The 26,060-nt window shown below is 37.6% G+C and overlaps 5 protein-coding genes across 6 annotated transcripts; 4 read left to right on the forward strand and 1 right to left on the reverse strand.

The window, feature by feature from the left end:
• Positions 1–3,635, forward strand: HEB2 (condensin-2 complex subunit H2-like protein). Of its 2 annotated transcripts, XM_048106333.2 has the most exons (11): positions 3–366; positions 443–542; positions 916–1,022; positions 1,111–1,253; positions 1,339–1,795; positions 1,879–2,054; positions 2,124–2,315; positions 2,400–2,450; positions 2,643–2,744; positions 2,820–2,978; positions 3,046–3,635. In XM_048106333.2, the coding sequence occupies exons 1-11, from the start codon at positions 177–179 to the stop codon at positions 3,391–3,393; spliced, it is 2,025 nt and encodes a 674-aa protein (XP_047962290.2). In that variant the 5' UTR covers positions 3–176; the 3' UTR covers positions 3,394–3,635. The 2 variants fall into 2 exon arrangements, with proteins under 2 accessions (XP_088917365.1, XP_047962290.2); XM_089061239.1 differs by lacking the exon at positions 2,400–2,450 and having other exon boundaries at positions 1–366.
• A 60-nt stretch (positions 3,636–3,695) lies between these two features.
• Positions 3,696–6,556, reverse strand: LOC125207118 (Fumarylacetoacetate (FAA) hydrolase family). Its single transcript, XM_048106334.2, has 7 exons — positions 6,301–6,556; positions 6,047–6,212; positions 5,281–5,333; positions 5,020–5,082; positions 4,543–4,593; positions 4,326–4,443; positions 3,696–4,044 (listed from the first exon to the last, which is right to left on the reverse strand). The coding sequence occupies exons 1-7, from the start codon at positions 6,412–6,414 to the stop codon at positions 3,932–3,934; spliced, it is 678 nt and encodes a 225-aa protein (XP_047962291.1). The 5' UTR covers positions 6,415–6,556; the 3' UTR covers positions 3,696–3,931.
• Positions 6,557–7,849: 1,293 nt separating this feature from the next.
• Positions 7,850–12,121, forward strand: LOC125207983 (pyrimidine d). The gene is made up of 11 exons (XM_048107513.2): positions 7,850–8,239; positions 8,824–8,906; positions 9,544–9,867; positions 9,967–10,219; positions 10,579–10,659; positions 10,764–10,871; positions 10,946–10,975; positions 11,093–11,230; positions 11,344–11,381; positions 11,455–11,554; positions 11,680–12,121. The coding sequence occupies exons 1-11, from the start codon at positions 8,081–8,083 to the stop codon at positions 11,752–11,754; spliced, it is 1,389 nt and encodes a 462-aa protein (XP_047963470.1). The 5' UTR covers positions 7,850–8,080; the 3' UTR covers positions 11,755–12,121.
• Positions 12,122–13,557: 1,436 nt separating this feature from the next.
• MFP2 (multifunctional protein 2) lies at positions 13,558–18,808 on the forward strand. The gene is made up of 18 exons (XM_048102116.2): positions 13,558–13,787; positions 14,863–14,934; positions 15,022–15,087; positions 15,166–15,222; positions 15,332–15,399; positions 15,485–15,566; positions 15,755–15,810; positions 15,935–16,237; positions 16,332–16,418; positions 16,564–16,738; positions 16,826–16,947; positions 17,045–17,208; positions 17,286–17,540; positions 17,637–17,758; positions 17,847–17,968; positions 18,058–18,206; positions 18,284–18,422; positions 18,546–18,808. Exons 1-18 carry the CDS (start codon positions 13,688–13,690, stop codon positions 18,579–18,581), a joined length of 2,175 nt encoding a protein of 724 aa, XP_047958073.2. The 5' UTR covers positions 13,558–13,687; the 3' UTR covers positions 18,582–18,808.
• A 1,441-nt stretch (positions 18,809–20,249) lies between these two features.
• Positions 20,250–21,820, forward strand: LOC125203707 (uncharacterized). The gene has a single exon (XM_048102117.2). It carries the CDS (start codon positions 20,536–20,538, stop codon positions 21,493–21,495), a length of 960 nt encoding a protein of 319 aa, XP_047958074.1. The 5' UTR covers positions 20,250–20,535; the 3' UTR covers positions 21,496–21,820.
• Positions 21,821–26,060: the final 4,240 nt, after the last annotated feature.

The raw sequence follows: 26,060 nt of genomic DNA on the forward strand, positions 1-26,060 counted from the left end.
ATATTTCGTAGAAAATTTCAAATTTCACACCCACTCTTTTCTCTCTCACACACAGCCACACACACAGAAGCACACCACATCAAAATTCCCAATCTTGAGGACCCTAGATTTCTTGCAATGGGAGCACCTTGCTGAATACTAGAACTGATGGAAGGATTCTACTTTATCTGCCGAAGATGAATGCCGATATCGACAGCCTCGAATCTTCCTCCGGGAGATTTCTGCAGACGGTGCGGCCTCTCCGCGACCTAGAGTCCAACTGGACCGTCGATTTGGCGAAGAATTTGGAGGAATACTTGCTCAAGATTTGCTCCGGACATATCTCAAGCGAGGACGATGCCGATTTATCTGTGAATTTTGCGGAAGGTAGGGCAAAACATGTGATTTTATCATGAGGTTTTTTGTTTATTGAATTATTTTTCGTTGGGTGGAATTTTTGCAGCTGCTTTGCTGCTTCAGGGGTCAGTGCAGGTGTATAGTAGGAAAGTGGAGTATTTGTATTCATTGGTTATCCATGCATTGGATTTCATCTCAAAGAAAAGGTTAGACTTTTTATATTGTTTTGCTTAATTGGGATATTATTTTAGGGCTTATATACATGTTGCTCTTGTTTGTTCAATATGAAGTTCAAGGAGGGGTGTGGAGGGATTTCCTGCATTTAGTGAATGTGTGCTTGCAATGTTTAGTATTGAGCTGGGAGAGGTGATGGCAGTAGCTGATTCATTTCTACTGACTTGGTTCACAAAAAAATTCAGGCTGTTTCTCATTATAAAACAATGATTTCTTGATAGCGCTTCAGTAGATATTAAATTGAATTTCAGTTGGAGGTTTGATTGCTAAAAAGCTAGACATATGCTGAAGAGTAACAAATAACTTTCATGTTGGAAAATAACATGATTATGTTTGTTCTTACAGTCAAGAAAATCAAGAAGAAAGTCCATCTACTCAGCCAGATTCAACTGGTGCACGGAGTGCAAAAGAAGAAGGGGATGATCCTTTTTGGGGTTTAGATGATATACCTGGTAGGTTGTTTACATGTTTCTGCCTTGCAGTTGTGAAAGTTTTTTTGTGAAATGCTAGTTGAAGACATGTGGTCTATTCATATTGCAGTTGATACAAAGAACTTGCTGGATGATGCGACTTGTAGAGATGTCCCACCCAGTCATTTTATGCGCCCCCCTGCAAATATAGTTGTGCTAGAAGGTGAATGCTTGGATGCTGGTGGTGATGCTGGGGAACTGGAGTCGTATCTGGTAGAGTAATGTCACTTGTTTGGTATTTGTGCACTAATTCTTCACATCCGAATCCAAAAATAATGGATGATTTTTGTTGTTACAGTTAGCGACATGTGATCTTTACCGGGATTTCATTCTGCTGGACTCTTGTGATGCCGTTGCTGTTGACAATTTTCTTGATTCTAAAGCTGGTAAAGAGCCAATAAATGCTCATAGGGTGAGCTCTGTAACTTCTAAGGGCCGTAAGAGCTTTCTGTCTCCATCAAGACAAACTGGGGGAACTGCTCAAAAGCAGTCTGCTAAAAAGCAAAATGATGCAAATATGTTCCAGTCACCTCGTGTTGATCAAAGGTTTGAATCTAAGGACTGCAATGTTGGGCATACACCTCCTGCTTGTGGTTTTGCAGACCATGATGATGGATTTGGAATGGGAGATGCATATTCAGAACCTGGAGACTTCAATGACTCTGATGAGGATGATGATGATCATGATCATGATCCATGGAAACCTTTAAATCCCCACGAACCAGGAAACTTGAAAGTTAAACCTTATAAAAAAGGTTCTTGATTTTCTACTTTAATCTGATGCACACTGAAATTGATATGTAAAATGCATTTCTGATCTCATACTTCTGTCATGCAGTGAAAGGTAAAATGAGGCTAAATGTTGGTTCAAGGAAGCATCAATCTTTGACTGCGGAATTCCCACTGGCGAAACATAGTAGTCTTGTTAGCCCCGAACTAAATGAAGTTTGGGAAGCAAAATTACATGCCTCCAAAAAACTTGGAAGATCAGATTCTGTTTCCCTATATGAGAAGGTTGCTGCTTTGATGATTATGTTTGCCAGTTAACTTTCTTTGATTTCATGAACTAACTTCTCTCTGCAGCTGCGGCAATCACTAGTTCTGGGGGAGAAAAGAACAAAGGACACCACCTCATCCAATCCTGAAAGCAATGCTGACGACAATGGATATGAAGACAACGGATATGAGAGTGAAGATCCAGATATTGGGCCATCGTATTTTGACATGCCGGATAAAACATTCAACCATGAAAATGAACCTCCTTCTCAAGATAAGGTTGGTTGATTTTATGTGTGTTAGCTCAATGCACTAGTAACAGAATCTTGTGGGCTACCTTTTAAGCCTCTCATACCTATGCAGGAAAATGTGGACTCTCATGCAAACCTTGAAGATCTGTGTCGTTCTCACTTGGTGAGGGCCTCTTATGCAGCCTCCCTCCATTGAAATGATACATATTGCTGTTTAAGGAAAACTTTTCTGTTGGATTTGAATAATTTGATTTTTTTTGAGGGATTTAAGACTTATTATCATATATATTCAAATCACTAGAGCAGCATAAATTCCATTTGATTTTGTTCACCCTTTGTCGATCTGTCATTGTAGGATACGCTTCTTGAAACCCTTGCTGAAAACGAGAAGCAGACAGAATTGGCTGCTCGAGTTTCTTCTTGGAAACAGAGAATTGACCACAGTCTGGAAGAGCAAGTGAGTAAATTTAATAAAAATTATGTGTGTGTGTGTTGTGTATCAGAGAACAGTACCAATTTATGTCATCTTCAGGAAGCACGGCCACCATTCGATATTCACAAATATGGTGATAGAGTTCTTGATAAGCTATCCACCGAAGGAGATGATGGGAAGGCCTTGTCATTTGGTGACGTAGTCAAAGGCCAAGAGAAGCATGATGTTGCTAGAACCTTTTCAGCTCTTCTGCAACTGGTAAAAAATTAACTTTCCTGCGTTCATAGTAAGGAGATGAGTCTTGACCGCAACCTCAACTTTTCAGGTGAACAACGGAGACATTGATCTGGTGAGAAGCATCCAAGCCAGCACGTCAACTTGCCATTCGGACAAGAATCCATTCCATCTCCAATTGCTCAAGAATAAGAGGAAAAAGGGAATCCTTCTTCAGTCATCTAAAAAGAGAGCCAAGTCTCCTTTAGTGAGAAGACATGCCAAAGTCAAGAACAAGGGCAAGGAAAACTGCGTCGCATCATCACCTCAGGGGTATCCCTCAAGCTGCAGATTCTCCATAAGCATAGGAAAATCCAGCAAAGCTCGATGCACCCCTGAAGGCAAGAAGAGAAGAAAATCGCCTATGGTTGCACCATTAGACATTAACTTAGAGGGATAATGATTCTACCTAGTAGACAGATACAGCTATGCATCCTCTGCCAGAAATCCAAGCGGACAACGCATTTATATACTTGCGGGAAGTGGAGGTGGAAGAGGGATGAAGATGTTGCATGGCAGTTTTAGGATATTGACTTAACCAAGTGAAAGCTAATGTGTATGTAATAATATTTGACTTTGTATCATTTTAACTGGAAGAATAGTACATTGCATTATTTCACGACTATTTTGAGATTTCAACAATTGCTTGTTTTTAGGAGTGTACAAGTCTTGACAATAATCACCAGCCAAATAGCATTCACGTAGATCAACAAAGTTCCTTTTATTCTATAAATTTCGAATAAAAACCTCTACATAGTCTGTAGCTCTCAAAAGGAGCAGTTATCATTTCATGGTGGGATAAATTCCCAGTCTTTCCAAAGCCATTACACATGCTTTGTTAATTGTTAGATTTTGAGACTTAGAGAAGATGACAAGCAAATGCAAGAAGGGGGGGGGGGGGGTCTTTAACTGCTGCAGAAGTGAATGTATTTGGTTCCTCAATGAATCACTCTATTGCGTCTTTCAACATCGAAATGAATGTCCAAAATGTCAGTAATTCCAGCTTCAATTCTTTGACCTATCTTAACAGGGCCAACACCTTTAGGAGTCCCTGCAGAGGGAAATAATAATACCAGACGAATTGAGTTTACAGGAATCACAATACTCTGTTGTGTGTCTGAGAGAGAGAATGATAAATTGATAAAGATTGATCTTATTCATGAAAGATGGAGAAAGTTGTGTTTTAAGTGTCTCTCTAATATGCCTATTTTTAGCACTATTAGAAAAGTAACCCCTTAACTCCTAAGTACATTTTGAATCCAATGGTTACATTGAGACAACTTTCATTTATGTAGTAAAACAGCAACTATTGTTTCATGTTATGACGCATACCTGTCAAAATGACATCGCCTTCAAGAAGCGTAAAGAGAGAGCTGATGTGGCTAATCAAGAATGGGATCTTAAATATCATATCACTCGTCGATCCTTTTTGCCGAATTTGTCCATCAACCTACAAAGAGAGGCTTTATTGGTGAAAGCAATATAAAGGAAGTGGGTTAAGTGTAGACTATAGAATAAGGAGCTAACAGTACTTAACAACATCTAGTACCTTCAACCAGAGTTCTATGTTGTGAGGGTCTGGCAACATGGATTTTGGCAACTGTGCAGATACAATAAAAAAACTTAGGTGTAAAGAATCTTACAACAAATTAGTGCTTATAAATAAAGGACCCCATAAATCTAAGTATATCACAAAAAAATTGCTATACATGAACATAAAGCCAATTCATTCTTCAACCACACTCTTCTGCCACCAGTCTTTGCAGGGAAACCACAACATTTGGTTCACTTTAGAAACAAAATCCATAAAACAACCCACCCAAAGGAAATGAAAAAAGAAAAGAAATAACACAGATGGTCGCAAAGATCAGAAAAGAGTCAATCTTATGAAATAGTATTATACTAGATCGATTCAATATGCTCCTATCCAAATAATATATATCAATACAAGGAAGAATTAACTAGGAAGCACATAGTAGTTTTAAATCAAGAAATGGGGGACAAAAGTATAATGATGAGTCCTTACAACAGAGCTGATCGGGGTGAAGGTATCTTGCCCCTTAGCTGCAGACCACGGAAGACCTGCAGACTTTGGCACAAAATAAAATCGGTGAAAAATATAAATGCACTTGAAAAGGACACAAACACAAGGAGAACTCCAATGCTAATAACTTGTGCACAAAAAGAACCTAGAGCAGATGTTTTAATTTACAAGGAAGACAAAAGCACAATTCAAATGACAGTTTTTGTGCTGAGCACACTTTATTCAACGTAACAACACACATACCTTAGCAACAGATTGGATCTCCCTTGCAGTCATATCCAAAGCAAGAGCATAACCTGAAACACAAGAGTGTCATCACTAAGAACAGAAACCTAAGATAATTACTGAACATCATGACCAAGCAAGATACACATAAATTTAAGATCCTGCAAATTCATGGATAATACAAGCTATTTATTATCCCTAGCTTCCTTTTGTTCTAGCAAGAATGAGAAAACAAGACCGGCAAGCCATCCATATGGACCCAGGCCACCCATATTCCATCTATAACACAATTCTCGCAATTAGCAAAGATTTCTACTTTATATTCCCACCACATGTGATCTAATGACTAAATAAGCTACCATTCTCTAAGATATGCATATGCAATCAAATCTCTCTTTCTGCCGCTTGCTTAATAATGTGGGAAGGTATTGACAAATACAGCAAGAATTGGAAAAGAAACGTCTAGACTACATAACACTCAGTTATATGCATCTCAATAGATTCATGATGTTGAATTGAGTGCATCCAGAATCCTCTAACAACTCCAAAAACATAAATCCCAACTCTCCAATGTGAAAATCCCCACATGAGCATGATAGCATCATATCTTCCATAATGTATTTCATCTAGTTCTTGCACATTACCCCCAAATTCCGCACGAAGAAGTTAAATTGACATCACCAACATACGTGTGCACATTAATGATTTCAGAACAACAGGTATAAAAAAACGTTTTTCATACCATCCGATTAACAATAAATTCAATTTTGATCACAATTAATACCTCCAACGTAGTCCATCGCAGTGGCCTCCGGCACGTCACGGGCGCGTTGACCGATAACCACCGCCAGCTCGACCTCATGATCCAGCCCCTCCAGCGGCTCCGGCACCTCAATTTTACCGCCGTTCTCCAAATACGACGTCGTCGGCTTCAGAAACAGCACCGGCTCCTTTAAACAAGCATCAAAGGCCAGATCACGCACAATTTGAAGTGCAAGAATGCAGATAAATGTGAAAAAAGGGGGAAAAAGGGACAACCTTAGGCACAGCATTTCCGAGTTCCTTGGCGTGCGCGGCGTAGTTGCGACCTACACCGATTATTTTGGTTCCGACGGTCAGAAGCTTCTGAATCGCGGAAGCTGACGTGGCCATATTCCGATGAATTGGTGGTTTTACTACGCAAGAAGAGAGTGCTACTCCACTTCCACGGCGGCGATAATCTGATCTATCACTCGATGTTTAGGTGAAAGGAGATTGTACTAATCGCCTCAGTACTTGTACGTTCCATTAAAATAGCTGCTAAAATAATTTTCTTTCTTTAAAGGAATTTTTCCAATTAAAAGTTGATTATGTATTTCATTAATAATTGCAATTGTGGCGAAATGGTCATTCGTTCCAATTTTTTATAATTTGTCGGTTTAAAATTTTTGTGCAAATATTCCATCCGGTTTCTAAAAATAAAAATTTAAAAAACAATACGAATTTTAGTACAAAATAAAAACTTTGAAAATATTTATTAGTGGACAGAGAATATTTTACTTTTACCTCTTTTAATAGAATTTATTAAATATTAGTAGTACTTATATTAAATTGTGAGTATATATATTAATACATAATTAGTAAAAAAAACATATAAATTGTAATAATAGTATTATTAGTGGAATAAGTACTATTAAGGGAGTACTCCCTCTATTTATTCATAGTTGAGTTATTTTTCTATTTCGAGAAGTTTTTTCATAGTTGAGTCATTTTCATGAGTAACTTTTTTTTTTCTTTCATACTTTACTCTCTCTACTTTATTCACTTTATACTCCGTACTTTATTCTCTCTACTTTTCATCTCTCTTATTTTTTATCTATTTATTTAATACATTCAATATTATTTTTAAAATTTCGTGCCGAAAAGTTTCGCCTTAACTATGAAAAAACGGAAGGAATATTTATTATGAAAAGTTTTTTTAAATAAAAATAAAAATAATACTAATTTTATTTTTAAGGAATGGATGAATATTTTTCAAATTATGCGCTCAAATAGATAAGAGTGAAAGATAAGGTTACACGTAACCCTGCATAAATAGAATTATTAGTACATCAACTCAAGCATATCCGTCTATATTGGATTTAACTCAAACAACTAACTATGCATAATAATTCCATTTGTACATGAGTCATGCCGAATTGACCAATGCAATACTAAAAATCTAACGTAGTATAATAATAAAATAAAGATAGAGTTTTAAGAATCGGATAAGTGAGTTGAAAAAGTCAGTGAGATGTGAATTTATTTTTATATATTAATTATATAATAAAATGTGAGTAGAAATAAGTTATTGGAATATGAAGTCTGCTATCGAAAATGGTACTCTTATAAAGAGTGAAATAAGAAAAATTATGTTGGACGGATTGAAATAAAAATATGGGACAAATTATCCGGGATACGGGACAGGGATTTTAATTGTTCGATAATGAAATATAAGAGTGGGAATATATTCATATTAGTACATCGAGCATAAACTGAAATGAAAATATATATTATAATCTCCAAAAAAACAACTTTTCCACCCAATAAAATAAGAGTTCTAAAAAAAACAAAAAAGAAAGGAAAAAGTGAACCCTGGATTATGGTACGCCGCTCCTTCCCTCTTCAAATTTCTGCTAACCTCAAAAACACAGATTCTCCCACGCACAATCCTTACAATTTCGCAACTGAACCCACAATTGCGCATATACATACATAATATACATATACACACACGTATATACGCAGGGCTGGGCGTTGTCAGGCTTTTCCTTTTGCCTATTTTTTCTTGGAATTAGTAATGGCGACGAGGTTGGCTCTCAAATTCGCAAGAAATTGCTCTTTCAATCGGAATGTTAGGCCCACCAATGTTTCGAGGAATTGTTTCTGTAGCGAAGCTTCAGCTGCCTCTGCTGCACCGCCTCCAACTCGCCACAAAGTTCCCCACTTTCCTAAGAAGGTACCAATTGTTTATGTTTTCCAATTTTCTGTTTATTTTGCTTTTTAGCTTGGAAATGGGAGTATCTGGTTTTTATGATATTCAGCTGCATAGATAGGAAAACGGAGTTGGGATATTTTTTATTTTTTTTAATTTTTACCTGGGGTTGTTTTTAAACAGGCTGATGCAATCTTCTGGAACAAAATTGAAAAAAGGGAAATACAATTAATGGAGTTAGATCTGCTGTTTTTCTGCTTTTGATATCTCTATCTTATTTGAAGTTGTTTTGTTAAGAAGGAGTACTAAGTAAAGGGCTTGCTTTTCAATTTTCTTTCCAAGAATGGAAAAATGTAAACTCTTAGTACTTTTTTAATCAATCATGTCTGCTCTCTCTGTGAGATCATCTTATTGAGTAATTAATTGATACGTGATTACTGGAGCTACAGTGCTAGTCGAAGCGGAATGTGCGCCGGATCTAGTGCCATTTTTTCTTCCAAATGAAGTTATTTTGATATATTTGAAATTGCAATTATGAACATTTTTAGTTTGTTTTAGTTGTATTGCTCTATTTGTTTCAAAATTCTTAGTGTGTATATGAACTGCAGGGTAGGTTATTTACAGCAGCTGGTATAGGTCTACTTATAGGTGGAGGTGCATATGCAAGTACTGTAGATGAAGCAACTTTCTGGTAAATGAATTATCGTTTTTCTTCTTTAAAATGCACTACTTTCGATTGAACTCAGGTTTGCAAAGATTGGGTAAGGTTTCTGATTGTGAGTTATGTTCACTTCATAAGATGTACTTGTATACTTAGGTAGATGCTCATATGAATACTCTTGCTTTCTGCAGAGAATTACTTCCTCAGTTTTTTAAATTGTTTTTAAATGTTGAAAAGAATCTGGACAAAGAATAGTTCGAACACCAAATTGGAACGATTGAAGCACATGGAAACATGTGAGGCTGAATATTCAGTTACTATTAAAAGTTTGGTAGCATTAATCTTGTGGAATGAGTACCAAACTGGAACAATTGAAGTACATGAAAACATGTGAGGCTGAATATTCAGTTACTATTAAAAGATTGGTTTCTTGTGGGATGAGTCTTGAACCTATATTAAACACTAGACTGGAAATGCGTTTACTAACTTCACTAGGAAAACAGGGTCATGGTTCGAATATAGATATTTGAGCTTGTCTTTGAGATATGAAGGACTTTTTCGATGTTCTGTCTTGAATTTAATAGCTAAAGAAGTCCAAGTATTATGAGCCGTTTCGATATGCTTCACCTTAGGTAAATATCTACTTTGACACATCTTGAACATGCAGTGGCTGGCTATTCTCTGCAACCAAGCTAGTCAATCCTTTCTTTGCACTCCTGGATCCAGAGGCTGCCCACCGACTGGCAGTTACTGCTGCAGCACGGGGGTGGGTCCCTGTGGAGAAGAGGCCAGATCCAGCCATTTTGGAAATTGAAGTGTGGGGGAGGAGGTTCTCCAATCCAGTTGGTCTTGCTGCTGGTTTTGACAAAAATGCTGAGGCTGTTGAGGGATTACTTGGGTTAGGATTTGGTTTTGTAGAGGTTGGATCAGTCACTCCAGTTCCACAGGAGGGTAATCCAAAGCCTCGTATATTTCGATTATCGAATGAAGGGTAAGATTGTCCCTTCCAACCGAAATCCACTACCAAATGCTTATACCATCATTCATGGGATTTTGTCATCCTATTCAACTATCTGAGTGTTTGTTGCAGTGCTATCATCAATAGATGTGGCTTCAACAGTGAAGGAATTGTTGCCGTAGCAAAGCGGCTGGGCGCCCAACATGGTAAAAGGAAGTTAGAAACATCCAGCAGTACATCTCTGTCAGGAGACGATGTTGTACAAGGAGGGAAAGCTGGGCCAGGGATTCTTGGAGTTAACCTTGGAAAGAATAAGTCCAGTGAAGATGCTGCATCTGATTACGTACAAGGAGTTCATACATTATCTCAGTATGCTGATTACTTGGTATATGCTTTATTTTATTCCTCCGAGCGGTACTTATATAATATTGGCATCACATTTTATTGAGCATGTAATGTTTCTGCTTTAGTATCCACACTGATGTATGCAACTTAAAAATGAAACATGCGTAAGCATAATTTCTTTTATGTAGCGGCCCATTTAAGGCAGACTCTAGTTGTGACCTTCTATGATGGACGGAGAGGTTGGAGGGGGGAGGTTATCAATATTCTGTTGAAAAATCATTGTTTGCTTTTCTCTCGTGTAATACTTGTGAAAATCTCACCTTCAAAATATCAGATCCTTCAATATAATTGTTGAATAACTATTTTCTGATAATATAATACAAAGTTGTTTCCGTGTAGGTTATTAACATTTCATCTCCTAATACTCCCGGACTGCGACAACTTCAGGGGAGAAAACAGTTGAAAGACCTTGTCAAAAAGGTAATAGTCCTCTTTGTTAATCTGATCACCTGATCTTGATCGGAGCCATACACTCCAATCAAGCTCATATATACTTAATACTAATAATATTTAATTTGGGCCAGGTTCAAGCAGCTCGTGATGAAATGCAATGGGCTGAGGACGGGCCACCTCCGCTGATTGTGAAAATTGCACCTGACTTGTCTAAACAGGACCTTGAAGATATTGCAGCGGTATGCACACATCTATCTTGTCACTAGTATTTTTCTTCCAGCGGGCTTTTGAAGATTTGTTCTCTTGTGTGTAGGTTGCTCTTGCTCTCCGAGTAGATGGATTGGTATGTTAAATCAATATCTTCATCTCACTCTATAGCTTGCTTTAGATCATTCTTACGGAGATCTTGTTGACTAAATATATACTCTCGAAATCTATAATCATTCTTTTGTTCGTAAAGATCATATCGAATACAACCATTCAAAGGCCAGAAGCTGTTAAAGGTAATCCTGTTGCAGAAGAAACAGGCGGCTTGAGTGGGAAGCCGCTCTTGAGTTTATCGACTGACATACTCAAGGACATGTATATTCTTACAAAGGTATTGAGCTTGAAAATGCTTTCTATCCGCTTACTAAAGAGATCTCCACGGGCTATTTGATATTGTTCCTATTCTACACCTTGATTGATGCAACACATTTAATCTTATTATAGGGAAAGATTCCTTTAATTGGCTGTGGCGGTATTAGCAGGTAGAAAGTTTAACCTTCTTGGCATATTTTTTGTATCCAAGTCGTCAATGAACTTAACCTAATATATTTACAGTGGAGAGGATGCATACAAAAAAATTCGGGCTGGAGCAACTCTCGTTCAGCTGTATACTGCATTTGCATACGGTGGCCCTGCCCTCATACCTACCATAAAGGTACACACAGATTTCTCCTTTTATGGTCTTATATTCTTGAGAAATAAGCTTGCTGAAAGGAAAGATGACAGATGGAATTTTATGCTAATTCTGTTGCGATTTTGTTGGTTTGATGGTATTTGTAGGCTGAGCTTGCTGAGTGCTTAGAGAAGGATGGTTTCAAGTCTATTTATGAGGCTGTTGGAGCCGACTACAGATAGCATCAGAGCTGAGAGAATCTGCTCATTTGAAGCCAGTTCACTATTATTCCTCATACAAAATTTTGCCAAATTTTTACTTTTTTCCTTATGTTTTTTGTGATTTTACATTCTTCGGAGGTAACTTTTGTCATGTACGCTTAGAGAGTGGAAGTTTTGCCCACCTTTTCTCTATGGTATGTTCCCGCAGTAAGTGGCCCATTTGGGATCGATACATGTTTTAAGAAATGTAAGGAATGTGAACAGCATACGGGGCTCACCTTGAATAACCCCAATGTGATTGGGGCGAAGTGATATTCCCGGATCACGGGGCACTTGTGGGATGGCTGGTTCGAATGGAAATAAAGAAGATATGTGTATGTTGTTGTCATTAGGGGTGGTTCGGTACGGTATACCGTACCGGGAGTGTTATACCGTATATCGTACCGAAAGTTACGGTATGACAAAAACCATACCGATACCGTACCGTAAGTTTCGGTATACCGGAGTTCGGTATATCGGAAATTCGGTATGACAGTTTTCCATACCGTTACCATACCGTATTATCGGTATACCGTACCGCATTTCGGTATACCGAACTGCGATATGGCATTCCGATATACCGTTATACCGTGTTTTGCGGTACGGCATACCGTTATACCATGATACCGTGAAAAAATTTATTATATCCATAATATAAAAAAAAAACTAGTTTTCAACTACTTCAAAAAATAGGGTTCCCAATTTTGATTCTTTTATTTTTTGTATAATAAAAATTCTTATTTTTAAAATTTAGTTTAAATATAACATATATATTTATATATTATATATATCAATCGGTATACCGGTATACCGCGGTATGGAAAATCTTATACCGTTACCGTACCGATCTCTATCGGTAAGGTATCATACCGTACCGAAAACTACGGTATACCGAAAAAACGGTATTTTCGGTATTTTTTCGGTACGGTAAGTCCGGTATTTCGGTATTTCGGTATAATTCCCCAGCCTAGTTGTCATTGGCACGTATCTTTGAGTATTCTGAAGATTACTAGCTAATAGTCTCATCATAACGAAACTAAATATTACTCCTTCAATTCATTGTCTTTTGATATTCTTAAATAATTTTTACTCCGATTATAATATCTTGAGTTCAGAAAATTTTATGTTTCACGAATCATAATTGCTATAGATGGAAAGTTGGTGAGCCTCAATGCGCAAACATTTAAGTATTTAGTAGTTGAAATAGTACTACCTAGATTTTTGTATATTTTTATATATTTTCTTTAGTAGTCTATAATGATCAATATATATTTTGAGTTCGTTTCATGTATTTTGTAAATTTATCAACTTAGTAGTTTCCGTTTTCCAAATTTTAATGCATGTAAAATTGCAGTAGAGATCACCTACTAAATTTTGTGATCAATAATTACTTTAATTATTTAGCTGTAATTATTTTGTCATTCCCCCTTATCATTTCATTTTGCTCCCCATTACATCGAAGACCGATTAATAGAGTTTTCCGATAATACTATTTATGAACCGGCATTAGAGAGGGTCGACCTCTCTAAGTCTGTCCCCACCTTCACATATAATTAAGGTACAACACATTAATTAACTGGTTTAATGAAAAAAAAAGAGTATTACTACTATCTAATTCAATTAAAAAGCGTATGATTTTATTCATTAGTAAAATAAGCGATATCATTGTCACGCATCTTACATTTCTACACGCAAAAATACACACAGTGTGCGTGTATACACATAAATCAAAGCTTATCTTTTTTGGTTCGCAATTCAAAACGGCTGTGCAACGTCATCAGTGTTCACACTTCCGGACACGACACCCCCATCTCTCTTGTTTCTTGGTTCCAATAAATATAAATATCCCTGCATAGTACCTCACACAGATCCCATTTTTCTCTCTTTCTCAAGAAACACTCACGACTTCCCAAATATGAGCAGCTCTACTGGAAGAACGACTCTTGATGTCGGAGCTGATGGAGTTGCCATCATCACCATCATCAACCCGCCCGTCAATTCTCTTTCATTTGATGGTATCATCGCTTTCACAATTTCGCCGATCATCCACAATTTTTATTTTATTCATGATTTTTCTTTTTCTACTTGATAGTGCTATCAATTTATCTGATTATTGGGTTTTGATAGTTTTTCTGTAATTCACTATGATTGATCTCTAGTTATGGGAGTTTGTTTTATTTTCCAAACTTTTGCCTAAATTTCCAATAATTTATGAATAAATGTTTTGATTGCTACTTAGGAGGTTTGTTTTATGTTGCAAATTTTAGCTTTCACCTAAAGTTCTGATAATTTGTGAACATATGATTTGATGGCTACTTACGAGGGTTCCAGATATATATATATGTTGGCTGAAATTTTAGGAGATTTAATTGTATTAGCTTCTTTTTCTTGGTCTGGTTGATATGGCTTTCTTTGTAGTGTTATAATTGTCATTATCAGTTGTTGATGATATATATATATGTGTATCTTCTTTTTTTGGATAAATTTGAGAGTGGGGTTAAGTGCTGGGCTAGTTCTACCAGTTTCTTGAGTAAGGGCCTATGTAACAGTAGATATTGGGTAATATATTGACTTAGCTTTCTATTTCGAGCGAGGATCTGCAGGAAAGGGAAATGCATCTATGGTTAAACTAGAGATGAAAATGTGTAGTGCATGATAAATATGTTAAACTACAATTATCTCTATGCACATATTCTCCTCCGCTTTATTCTTCAGGCCATGGATCAATTGATAAGAGTTTTGATATATTATCTTTCAAGCTTCAAGATTACGACACATCATGCCTTTGTTTTGTGTGGGAAGTTTTTTAAGTAAATCGTGGACTTACTCAAAAAAGTAGCTGTGTAGAATACCAATACATTCATGTAACTTTAGGGATAGTGAAAATGTGCTTAGTTTAGTGTTGCTAGGACCTGATGATGATTGTTCGGTTCTTACCCTGACATCTTGTGTCCCGATTCATCAAACTTGATAGAGTAGACTAGGACCAGAATTGATTCATTCGAAATCTTTGCTTAGAGCCATAGGGCTGAATGAAATTATTTTCAGCCCATTGATTAATTCTTCTTCTCCTCTCTATTCTGCATGTAGTGTTGTACAGTTTAAAAGACAGCTGCGAGCAGGCGCTGAGCAGACAGGATGTGAAGGCAGTTGTTATCACCGGTATGTAAATGTCATTTATTCCTACTCTTCATGTTGAACACCAAGGATAGCTGTTGTATCAAGTGGTTCTTTTCATGTTCTGAGCAGGTGCAAAAGGGAAGTTTTCAGGTGGTTTTGATATCAGCGCGTTTACGAAAATTCAGAACAAAAGCAGTAAGTGTGGTTGTTTATATTCGCATTCGACAAGTTGATTAAGTATCTCATCTGTGCTTGTTTGCTTTCTAATCACAGTTCAACCTCCAAAACCTGGTTTTGTATCACTGGAGATTCTCAGTGATGTTGTTGCAGGTATATTAAGAAATCCTCCTTTATTGTGAATACTCTTTCAACATATAGGAATAATTTGTTCTTCTGTTTATGCGGTGAACTTATCACTGGTTTAACAATTTTGCATCAGCTGCAAGGAAACCATTTGTGGCTGCTGTAGATGGTCTTGCATTGGGTGGGGGATTGGAAGTTGCAATGGTAAGTTCTGCACCTAAATTCAGTGTTTTCAGGTCCATATGGAAATTTCAAAATTGTTATATGATCTGTTGTTGCTTTTCTACAGGCCTGTCATGCACGTATATCTACCCCTACTGCTCAGTTAGGATTGCCCGAGCTGCAGCTTGGAATAATTCCTGGATTTGGAGGTAAGGAAATAGTTCTTTTCACTGGAAAATAGCATACTTGTTGATTTTCGGCGATTGGCTATCTCATCAAGTGATCAAGCTGCGTTTAACCGTTCTCTGTCGTTTTATAACGTTCCAGTGGTAATATAAAGTGCTCTGTGAGTCTGTTCAGAATCAAAAAGATATTTACAAAGTGTTATGTATTTCAGGCACTCAGGCCCTTCCACGCCTTGTAGGCATAGCTAAGGCTCTTGAAATGATGCTGGTAAGCTTTAAAACTTGCTAATATATGTGTTATTAATTATTATTTCCAATTTGTTAACGTTGGTTGAGTTTTTTGGCTTCAAGTCTATTTTCAGTCAGTTTATCTGTTTTTCTCTCTACCGTAGACTTCAAAGCCTGTAAAAGGGGAGGAGGCCTTGAATGTGGGACTTGTGGATGCTATTGTTCCACCGAATGAGTTGCTGAATACCGCTCGTCGCTGGGCTCTTGATATTTTGGAGCTTAAAAAACCATGGGTTATCAGTTACTACAAGACTGATAAGTTGGAACCTCTAGGTGAAGCAAGGGAAATACTGAAGTTTGCACGAGCTCAGACTCGTAAACGGGCTCCAAACCTCATGCATCCATTGGTTTGCATTGATGTTATCGAGGAGGGTGTAGTTTCTGGTGCTCGTGCTGGACTTTGGAAGGTCCATTTCTACTCCGATTGTAAATTCCTTGAATATTAATTACCAAAATCTCTTTACACATAAGAAATGCTTTGTTATTTTTTTATTAATCCAGGAAGCTGAGGCATTCCAATCTCTCCTGGAGTCGGATACTTGCAAGAGCTTGGTGCATTTTTTCTTTGCCCAGCGGGGTACCACAAAGGTCAAAATTTAATCCTTTAGTAATCAATTACGATTTCATTAAATAATCAAACTGTAACATATCAACTTGAAAAAGTGTCACTCAAGTTCTAATGATTTTTCATGTGAATACAGACGTTTTACTTTTCTTTTCTTGATGCTAACAGGTTCCTGGAGTCTCGGATCGGGGGTTGAAACCAAGGAGTGTAAAGAAGGTCGCTATACTTGGTGGAGGGCTAATGGGCTCCGGAATAGCGACGGCTCTGATTCTCGCTAATTACCAAGTTATCCTGAAAGAAATCAATGATAAGTTCTTACAAGCTGGAATTGATCGAGTGAAAGGTGAGACTTATCCGGTCTCTTTTGTTTCATTACCAACTCTATTGAGATAAATGTACATCTATTTTGACTCGTATCTATTTCTATCAGCAAACCTGGAAAGTCGTGTAAAGAAAGGGCAAATGAGTCCAGAGAAGTTTGAAAAAACTATTGCTTTGCTCAAAGGCTCCCTCGATTATGAAAGCTTTAGAGACGTAGACATGGTGATTGAGGTATTGTAAAAAAAATTATCACCTTGTTTTTTGCTCTGACTCATGCTGTCCTTTGGCCAACTTTTTTGAAGTAATTTGTTTCCCTAACATGTAACAGGCTGTCATTGAGAATGTATCCTTGAAGCAGCAAATTTTCTCTGACCTTGAGAAATTCTGTCCTCCACACTGCATTCTTGCTAGCAACACTTCTACCATCGACCTGAATTTAATTGGGGAGAAGACTAGGTCTCATGATCGCATTATCGGAGCTCATTTTTTCAGGTAAAAATGATGCAGTTGCTGAATTACACCGTCTGCATATAACGGCAGATAAAAACCCGGTTTTGTATTTACTGCAGCCCTGCCCATGTCATGCCACTTTTAGAAATCGTCCGCACACCAAAGACATCTCCTCAAGTTATTGTTGACTTGCTCGATGTTGGGAAGAAGATTAGGAAGACGCCTGTTGTGGTTGGAAATTGCACAGGCTTTGCTGTCAACCGAATGTTCTTCCCTTACACTCAAGCCGCTCTTCTACTTGTTGAACGTGGTACAGATATCTATAAGATCGATAAGGCAATCACCAAATTTGGCATGCCGATGGGCCCATTCAGGTAGTTTGTAGCTCTTTTTCACCTGAGCACTTATATCCGCCTTTTGATATAGCGTAACACTATCAAGATTTTGACATCGTTGTGTTATGCTTGTAGGCTGTGCGATCTTGTTGGTTTTGGAGTGGCGATTGCCACCGGGGGACAATTTGTCTTGAACTTTCCAGAAAGAACTTACAAGTCTATGCTGATACCGCTCATGCAAGAGGATAAGAGAGCAGGTAAATCTTCGTATCAACCTAAAAAAATACTCCATCTTGGCTATACTGAAACATAAATACCTTTAACTTGGCAATGTACCGTCTCTAGGTGAAACTACTCGTCGAGGTTTCTACGTTTATGATGACAAGCGCAGGGCCAACCCCGACCCTGAAATCAAGAAGTACATTGAGAAAGCCAGGGAGATGTCTGGTGCTGCCATCGACCCTAAGGTTACGGTCTCATCTTTTTCTGGGACTCTTGGTCATAAATCTCGTAATGCATCCCTTTTATTAACTTGTGATGTTGAAATCATGTCCAGTTAACAAAATTGTCGGATAAGGATATCGTGGAAATGATATTCTTCCCCGTGGTGAACGAGGCGTGTCGTGTACTGGACGAAGGTATTGCTGTCAAAGCAGCTGACCTTGATGTTTCTGCTGTCATGGGCATGGGCTTCCCCCCATACAGGTATGCTTAAGCAGTCGATGATGGGAAGAACCCAGTTGTACATTTCATTTTACATAATGATTTCGCGTCTTGAACAGGGGAGGTCTCATATTCTGGGCTGATTCTCTTGGATCCAAATATATCTGCTCTCGGCTGGAGGAATGGTCGAACTCGTACGGAGGATTTTTCAAGCCTTGCTCTTACTTAGCCGAACGAGCTGCAAAGGGTGCACCTCTGGTGAGAACCAGGAACTCGATTTTCTCTATGTTGTCGACTTGTGATAAGTTTATATCTGGTTTCTTGTTACCAAACTGGCTATTGGCGTCGCCTGTGGTGACACACGTGTTTTCTGTTATGTAGAGTCAAATGTCGAGTCCGGCAAAGTCACGCTTGTGAGGTTGCTGTGAGGTTTGCTGGCTATTTGCATCCCCAGGTTCGTTGTTTGATGTTCGTTTCTTGGTTGCATGAAGGGAGAAAAATAATGGAGAGGTGAAGTAGAATAAGGAAGTGTAATTGCAAGAATTGAAAGATGAAGTATAAAACTTTTATTACAAGTGAACTTGTTTGGTTAAATCGTATTTTCGCACTTATGAGTTATGCAAAGGTTTGAGCAGTTGAATATTCTTCTTGGATTCGATCTTAGTATGTGATAAAACTAACATTCACTCATGTTACATTATAAAACTAAGTAGTAGGGTACTGAAAATGAGACTTATATTCCACTTAATTTTTTCCAATTAAATTTTCTTCAAAAAAAGAGTAATAAATCAGGGACCGCTAGTAATACGGTGTATTATTCGTACGTACTAGTTGGAAAGAATGACTGAGTTTTGGAGTAGTATTTATTTAGATGGTCCCCTTTTACAATTAAGACAGTTTTGATTCTTTTGAAGCGAAAAGGGCTGAAATAGGATAACATTAATTATATCTGTAGCAGAAAGAGACCAATTTTCTTCACCTTCAAATAATCAGTTGATTTAGATTGAATTGGATGCCCTCTGTCTCGCACACATATACAACTATTATTAGCAGTTTACAAATTAGAAGATCACAGCTTCTTTTGAAACCAAATATAAAAACTCTCTATATGTACAATTATGACAAATATTTAATAAAAATAGCGAGTAAAATCACGATTTATTACTGTTTAATGCTCATCTCGAAAAAAAAAATACATAGTCTACTTTCTAAACAAACTATATGTTGACCATAAATTTGTGATATAGATGAGATGCAAGCTTAATCACCAATTACAAATCACAAAGTCTACATCTTCAATTTCCCTATTTTTTCCTCTAGAAAGCCTTAATCAATATTATTCCAATTCTAGTATGAGAGGCATTCTTGTGGATGGAGATGCTTTAATAATGAAAAGGACTAAATCAAATAACCGAAAGAAAACAACTGGAGTTTGGTTGTCATATTCATATTCCTTCGTAATTACGAAATTAGTAATTATATTTGTCTCAGTTTTATGACACTTGAGTCATTTTTTAGTTATGAAATTTAAGAAATTATCATTTAGTTAAAATATAAAAGAAAATAAAGTAGGAGAAAGAACAAAGAATGAAATAGGAGAGCAACAAAGTAAGTAAATTTGAATATGTTATTTTTGCTATAAATGAAAATTATTCAAATAACATGAGATTAAATAAGTACTCCTAGTATTTTGTATAGCCTAAATTGACAAAAAAAAATTACAAAAGAAGGTTGACCGAATTCTGATCAATACTGCAACTTTCAATATCGGTCAATTATATTATAAATTTAATATGAGTCGAGATTCCTATGCAGATGGATTAAAATGAAAAAATGTTAGTAACTCTTATTCACCAACGAAAGGAATAAAAAAAAACAAAATATTCAACTGCGTAAACCAAGTCATATAAAACAACTAACCAATCATATTTTTAATTTTTCAGTATGCACCGTCACATTAAAAAGTTTAGACAATTTTTCGTTATTAAATATGAGAAAATATCAAAATTTTATAAATGGGGGTAATTTTCTAAAATACAAGATTGACAATTTACCATTATGTATATTTAGGGTAGTAAATATTAAATGGTGGTGTAGTCTGGTTTGCACGTGCTCATGGGGACTCACATCTGCCCATTCGCCATTAACCACTTTGCTTCAACTCCATTCTTCGCATTAAAATCACATATCCCTTTGCCATTGCCACCTCTCTCTCTTTCTCTCTCATCTCTTCCCCCATTTTCTTGCACGGCACCAGTAGCAGCAGCACCTCCACTCTTTTTACAGAACTAACAGAAAAATCAAAGATCCCACAAATCAAGATTCAATTTTTACCTCAAATTCCCGATCCAAAACGCAATCAGAGAAACGGATGGAAGCGGTGCATGAAGACGGCGGAGAAGGCGGCATGCAGTGCGCCAGACACCCCTTCCGCCACAGCAGCCCCTCCGGCGGCATCTGCGCCTCCTGCCTCCAAGAAAAGCTCGGAAAACTCGTCTCCTCCTCCTACGCCGTCGCCGTCTTCCCCTCCTCCTCCGCCTCCTCCTCCCCTTCTTCCAGATCTGCCGCCGCCGCCGCCGCAGACTCCTCCTCCGGTAGCAGTCGGAAGCTGCCCTTCGCCTCGAAGAAGAAGTGCAAGGAGGAGAGGAGCTCGGAGATGGTGTTTAAGCGGAGCAAGTCCACCGCCACTCCCAGGAGAGGAGGCCTCCATTTCTTCGACCAAGACTACAAGACTCCCACCAAGAGAAGGTTCTGGAAGTTTCTCCACTATTCCAAGCATCCCACTTCAAGAAAGGCCGACAAACATGTAAAAAATCTAAACTTCTCATCTCCCACCACCGAGGGAGAGAGAAAAAGAGATGAATTTGTAGCTGTGGACGATAATGAGACCACATTTGATAGAAAAGTTTCAAGATCCAGATCTGTGGGGTGTGGGAGTAGGAGCTTCTCTGGTGATTTCTTTGAGAGGATTTCCACAGGCTTTGGTGATTGTACCTTGCGAAGAGTTGAGTCTCAGAGAGAAGGGAAGCCGAAGATGAAGCAATCTGATTGCAGTAGGCAGAGGGCTAGATGTGGTGGGATCTTTGGGGGATTTGGGTTGACTTCATCTTCATCCTCTTCACATCTGATTGCAGCTTCAGACAGAGGTGGGAAATCAATGGTGGGACTGGGACATCTCTCTCATGGGAGGACCAAGAGTTGGGGTTGGGCTTTGGCAAGTCCAATGAGGGCATTTGGGAAGAGTTCTGCTGTGAAAAGGGGTGATGTTTCAGCCAAGAATGCAGCTCCTAACTTGGCTGCTATTCCCTCTCTCTTGGCTGTGGGTGGCTGAGGAGAGAGAGGGAGAGATGATTAAGTTTGATGAGTATGTTAGAAGATAGTATACCTTAAATTATTACTACTACATTCTTGGTTGATGCTTGGTTATTGCTCTGTTTTTCATCCATGGTTTTGAGATGTTTGGATGATTGTTGAATGCTTGGTTATTGCTATGTTTTCATATCATCCATGGTTTTGAGATGTTTGGATGATTGTTGGTTTGATTACTCTAGTGTTGTGTAGTTTATCTTGGTCATCTTTGTATGATGGTAACTTGGTAAGTGTAATGTGGTGGTCAAATATTGGGAATAAATATATACTCCTATATTTACCTTTTGTTTTCTTTTGTATGGTTTAATTATTTCATCTCTCCAAAACATGGTTCTCAGTCCAAAATGGTAAAAGAAATACACACACATCATTTTACTATGCTTTCTTGTGATTTGACATAGAATCAAAATTTTGGAGATTGCATTTGAATTTGTCTTTTTTGTTTTCTTTTTCCATCGCTTTTATCAGTTGTTGATTTTATCGGAAAGTTCAAAAGTTGAAAGCAAAATTCTTGAAAAGATGCAATTTCTTTTGGTTGATGAATACTCACTTTATTGCATGGTTTTATAGTTACTTTTCATGCAAAAGAGGCTTTTATGGGATTTGGTGCTTGATCCCCACTTTATGTCTCCATGAAGGAGTCTGTCTAGTTTGTTTGTAGATTTATTTTTAAAATAAAAAATAAAATCAAAATATCAATTTTGAGAACATATGTCACAAGATTATTTGAGGACCCACTATTGGTTGTGTGCAATGAATGATTGTGAGAAGAGAGGAGAAATAAGATGGAATACAAAATTTAGGTCACAAGATTTTGGTAGAAAAAGACACATTTCAAAGGCCTTAGTTAGATCCAATGAAATCTAAACTCCTAAGAGCACTCCCAATGGAGTTCCCTAAAAACTCCCTTATTTCTCCCTAACTCCTGCCACATCAGCGCCACATCAGCACCAAAATTTATCCCCAGTTTTTAGCCAAGTGCTACATTGGTTTCTCCCTTATTTCTCCCTTATTTCTCCCTAACTCAACATTTCATTTTTACATCATTATTTTTTATATTATTTAATTTTCCCTACAAATGTATTTAATAAATAGACTAATAATGAACAATTCATCGTTGTATTAATCATTGGAAAATATAATACAACGAGAAAAAAAAAACTACAAATAAAAAACGCAAATAAACAAAGATTTAAAAAAAAAAAATCTAAGACGGAGGGGCCGGAGGGGCGTCGGGATCGAGCCCCAGCGTACTCTGCAGGTGTTGGATGCATTTCCAGAGGGCCGCCTTTTCTTCAGGGGTCCCGCCGCCGGTGAAGTACAGCGTGTACATCTGGGTCAGATTGGCGACATTGCTCGAATAAGTGGCTTTTTCTAAGTCGATGACGGATTCCGACGCGACTTCCGACGTTGCGCCCTTCCCCTTCCGCCTCCCCTTCGCCTTCTTCACTCCCTCCGGGCGCTCGTGCGGACCATCCCCCCTCGTTCTGCCGGCAGAGTTGAAGTACGGAGAAAGTCTCCGCGCCGGAGGAGTCTGCAAAGGAGACGGACCCCCGTATGGAAGTTGGCCGGGAGGAGAACCCATCGCCAACAACGACTGCATCCACTGCTCGTTTGCTTCATCCGTGTTGGGAATTTGTGAACTCGACTCTTTCCCCTTACCCTTATCCTTACCCGATCGGGAACTTTTCTTCCAAAAGCTCATAATTTTGATGAAAATTGAAGATTGGGAGAAGAGATTGAAAATGGAGAGAATGAAGATTGTGGGTGATGAATGGAGGAAGTGGAGGAAATATTTATAGGGGTGGAATGTAAAATAGCCGTTGGGTTCAAAAAAAAAAAAAAAAAATTTTAATTATCGCCGATTATCGCCGAGCGTCGCCACAGTGGCCGGCGATCGCTCGGCGATAATCCGGCGTTAGAACGCCACTCGGCGAAGCAACGGCAACATTATCGCCGAATTATCGCCGACTTCGCCACAATGGCCGGCGATAATTCGGCGATAACCGGCGATTTATCGCCGAGAATTCGCCACCTCCATTGGGAATGCTCTAAGTAGCACACCTTCATTTCGTTAGACTTAGTATTTATGCATATTAATACAAAAATATTCATCATCTATTCGATGAAAAAAGTAATTTATGTTACTTTTGATTCGATTATCGTGAACTGGTCAAGTTGGTTTTCATACCTAAGAAGCTCGATTTGTAGACAATATCGATGTTGCACTTTTTTAAGGGAACATGTTTTTGTCAACAAATAATTAAAAGAAAAATATTAAGAGAATTTTGAATGATATGGAACTTTTGAGAGAACTTTTCTTACATTCAAAGGTATATCTATAAACCTTATCTTATTATTGGTCTTAGCTGATAATCATAGCACTATTCTCATCAAATAATTGGCAATAATTTCAACAATGCAATTAAGCTCAAATTGACAAGAAAACATTGTTGCTAGGGATTTGGAATCGCTCTTCTTATCCTATATATCCCATCCATCCTATCCAATTATTAACCATTTTATCAAGACAAGAAACATGGTTAGTGCTCCCTCTAATTGCCACAACATTGATAAGATATATGTACAGTCCTCAAATAGTCAAATAATTAATATGGTAGAACATCATCACACCATTCAATAAACTAAAAAATTACATATTCATGAACACCCTAATATTTTGTGGGAAGATTACAAATGCTAACCACCAAAAAAAATATTGTGTTGGGGAAAATTGACTATGGTGGAGCATATGATTATAACGTAACATGAGATTCAAAAGGGACATATAGAACCCACAATAGTTGGATATGGGGAACTTGTGAGATATTTCAAAGTTTTGGGAGGTCCTTGAATTTTTGGGTAATTTTTTATTGTGACACAATTTAATTTGCTTGCATAATTGTATTATATAGGATCTTAAGCATGACGTGTAGGATAAGGTGAATAGTAAAACATTAAATAATATCAAGACAATTGGTTTATGGAGGATCACATAGGATGTGTGTGAGTTGTACTTTAAAAACTAGGATGGGGGAATATAGTAACTATTTTTTATTAATTAAATCAATACTCCATTTCGTTAGTTGAGCTCAATTTATTTACTCTTCATACGCAATTTTCTTGGACTAATGCATGCCAACATAGACAAATTTACTTCCTTAGCATTTAATTATTAATTCATTGCCGTAACATGTAAAATGGCCAACATGAAAAGTATAGTACTACCACTTTTAATCGTACATATCATTGATAAAAACTTGCTAAAACAAATTCAATTCAAGCAAAAAAAAATTCAAAAAAAAGCAAGAAGCATAACTGATAAATGAAAGCATTTATGCAAAAGGGTCACGTGGTAGGGGTAGATGATCTTCATCTCCTGTCATATCAATATATTATTGTAACCTGTCACTTCAATTCAGATATTGCATCCTATTTAATTTTTCATGTTTCTATAGAATATTATTATTAATAATAAATAGTACAAATAAAAAAAGACGGCCTTTGTTTTGATCTTTATTTGATTTGGGTTTTGGCCTATATAGATGATATCCACTGAAGGCCCAATTGCGTTGAAACGGAAGAATTTCATACTAAAAGATTTGAAGTTTGCATACACAATGATCACAATTGCAAGTGAGATACAGGGAAAATGCTGTCCATCTGGAGCTATTCAACATCAAACATTCAAACCTGAAGAACCCTCAACGATTCGAAGCAAGAAAACGAGGGCGAGTTTGTGCTTTTCTTCAGAACATCAGCCGGAAACTAGAGATGAAAACTTCAATCCCTGTGTTGTCTAAAAACTTGGCCACACGCTCTGCTTTGGCTCCGGATTTGTGATCATAGGAGTTAGTGCTTGCGCGTGCAATCTGAAAATCCAAGCAACATTTCTTACACTCATTGATCATGCACAGCATTTCCAGAAGCAGAAAATCATGGTGCATTAGTGCAAGTCAACTTTTTCTTATGTTGAGCAAAGAGTGAAGGTGCTTAATTATAAGTGGTAGGAAACACAAATGGAAACTAGAGATGGCTACAATGGAAAAGATCAGCAATGGCAAGACCTGAACTATGTTATGATTAAAGAAATATACGAGCTTCTATATATATAGTCTAATGAAGATTATAACAAGGAAACAACAATCACAGAATAAATATGATGCAATATACTTCACCAGCCCCTTCAGAAATATCTTGTTTCATTGATCGATTCAAGAAATATGCATTTTCAACAAGGCAAAGATGTGATTGCAAAAAGCAACAAACTAAATTCATAATGGAATATGTATCATGCATTACTTGTGGCAGCAATTACTTCTATACTAGTAGTAGTTTAATAAAACAACATGTTTTAGTCTTACAAAACAAGTCTCGGTCAAAAAGTCACATTCCGGACAAAACACCCGACCGGGTGATTCCCATGGCTCATTTCACCCGCCCGGGTGAAGTTTCTGGACAAAAATTGATCTCTCGGCAAAAACGCCCGACCGGGTGTTTTCGGGTTGGCAAAACACTTGCCTGCGT

Source organism: Salvia hispanica, chromosome 6 (genome assembly GCF_029641045.1).
Source record: "Salvia hispanica isolate PSC_SH4W2 chromosome 6, Shi_PSC_v1, whole genome shotgun sequence".
Lineage (NCBI taxonomy): Eukaryota > Viridiplantae > Streptophyta > Magnoliopsida > Lamiales > Lamiaceae > Salvia > Salvia hispanica.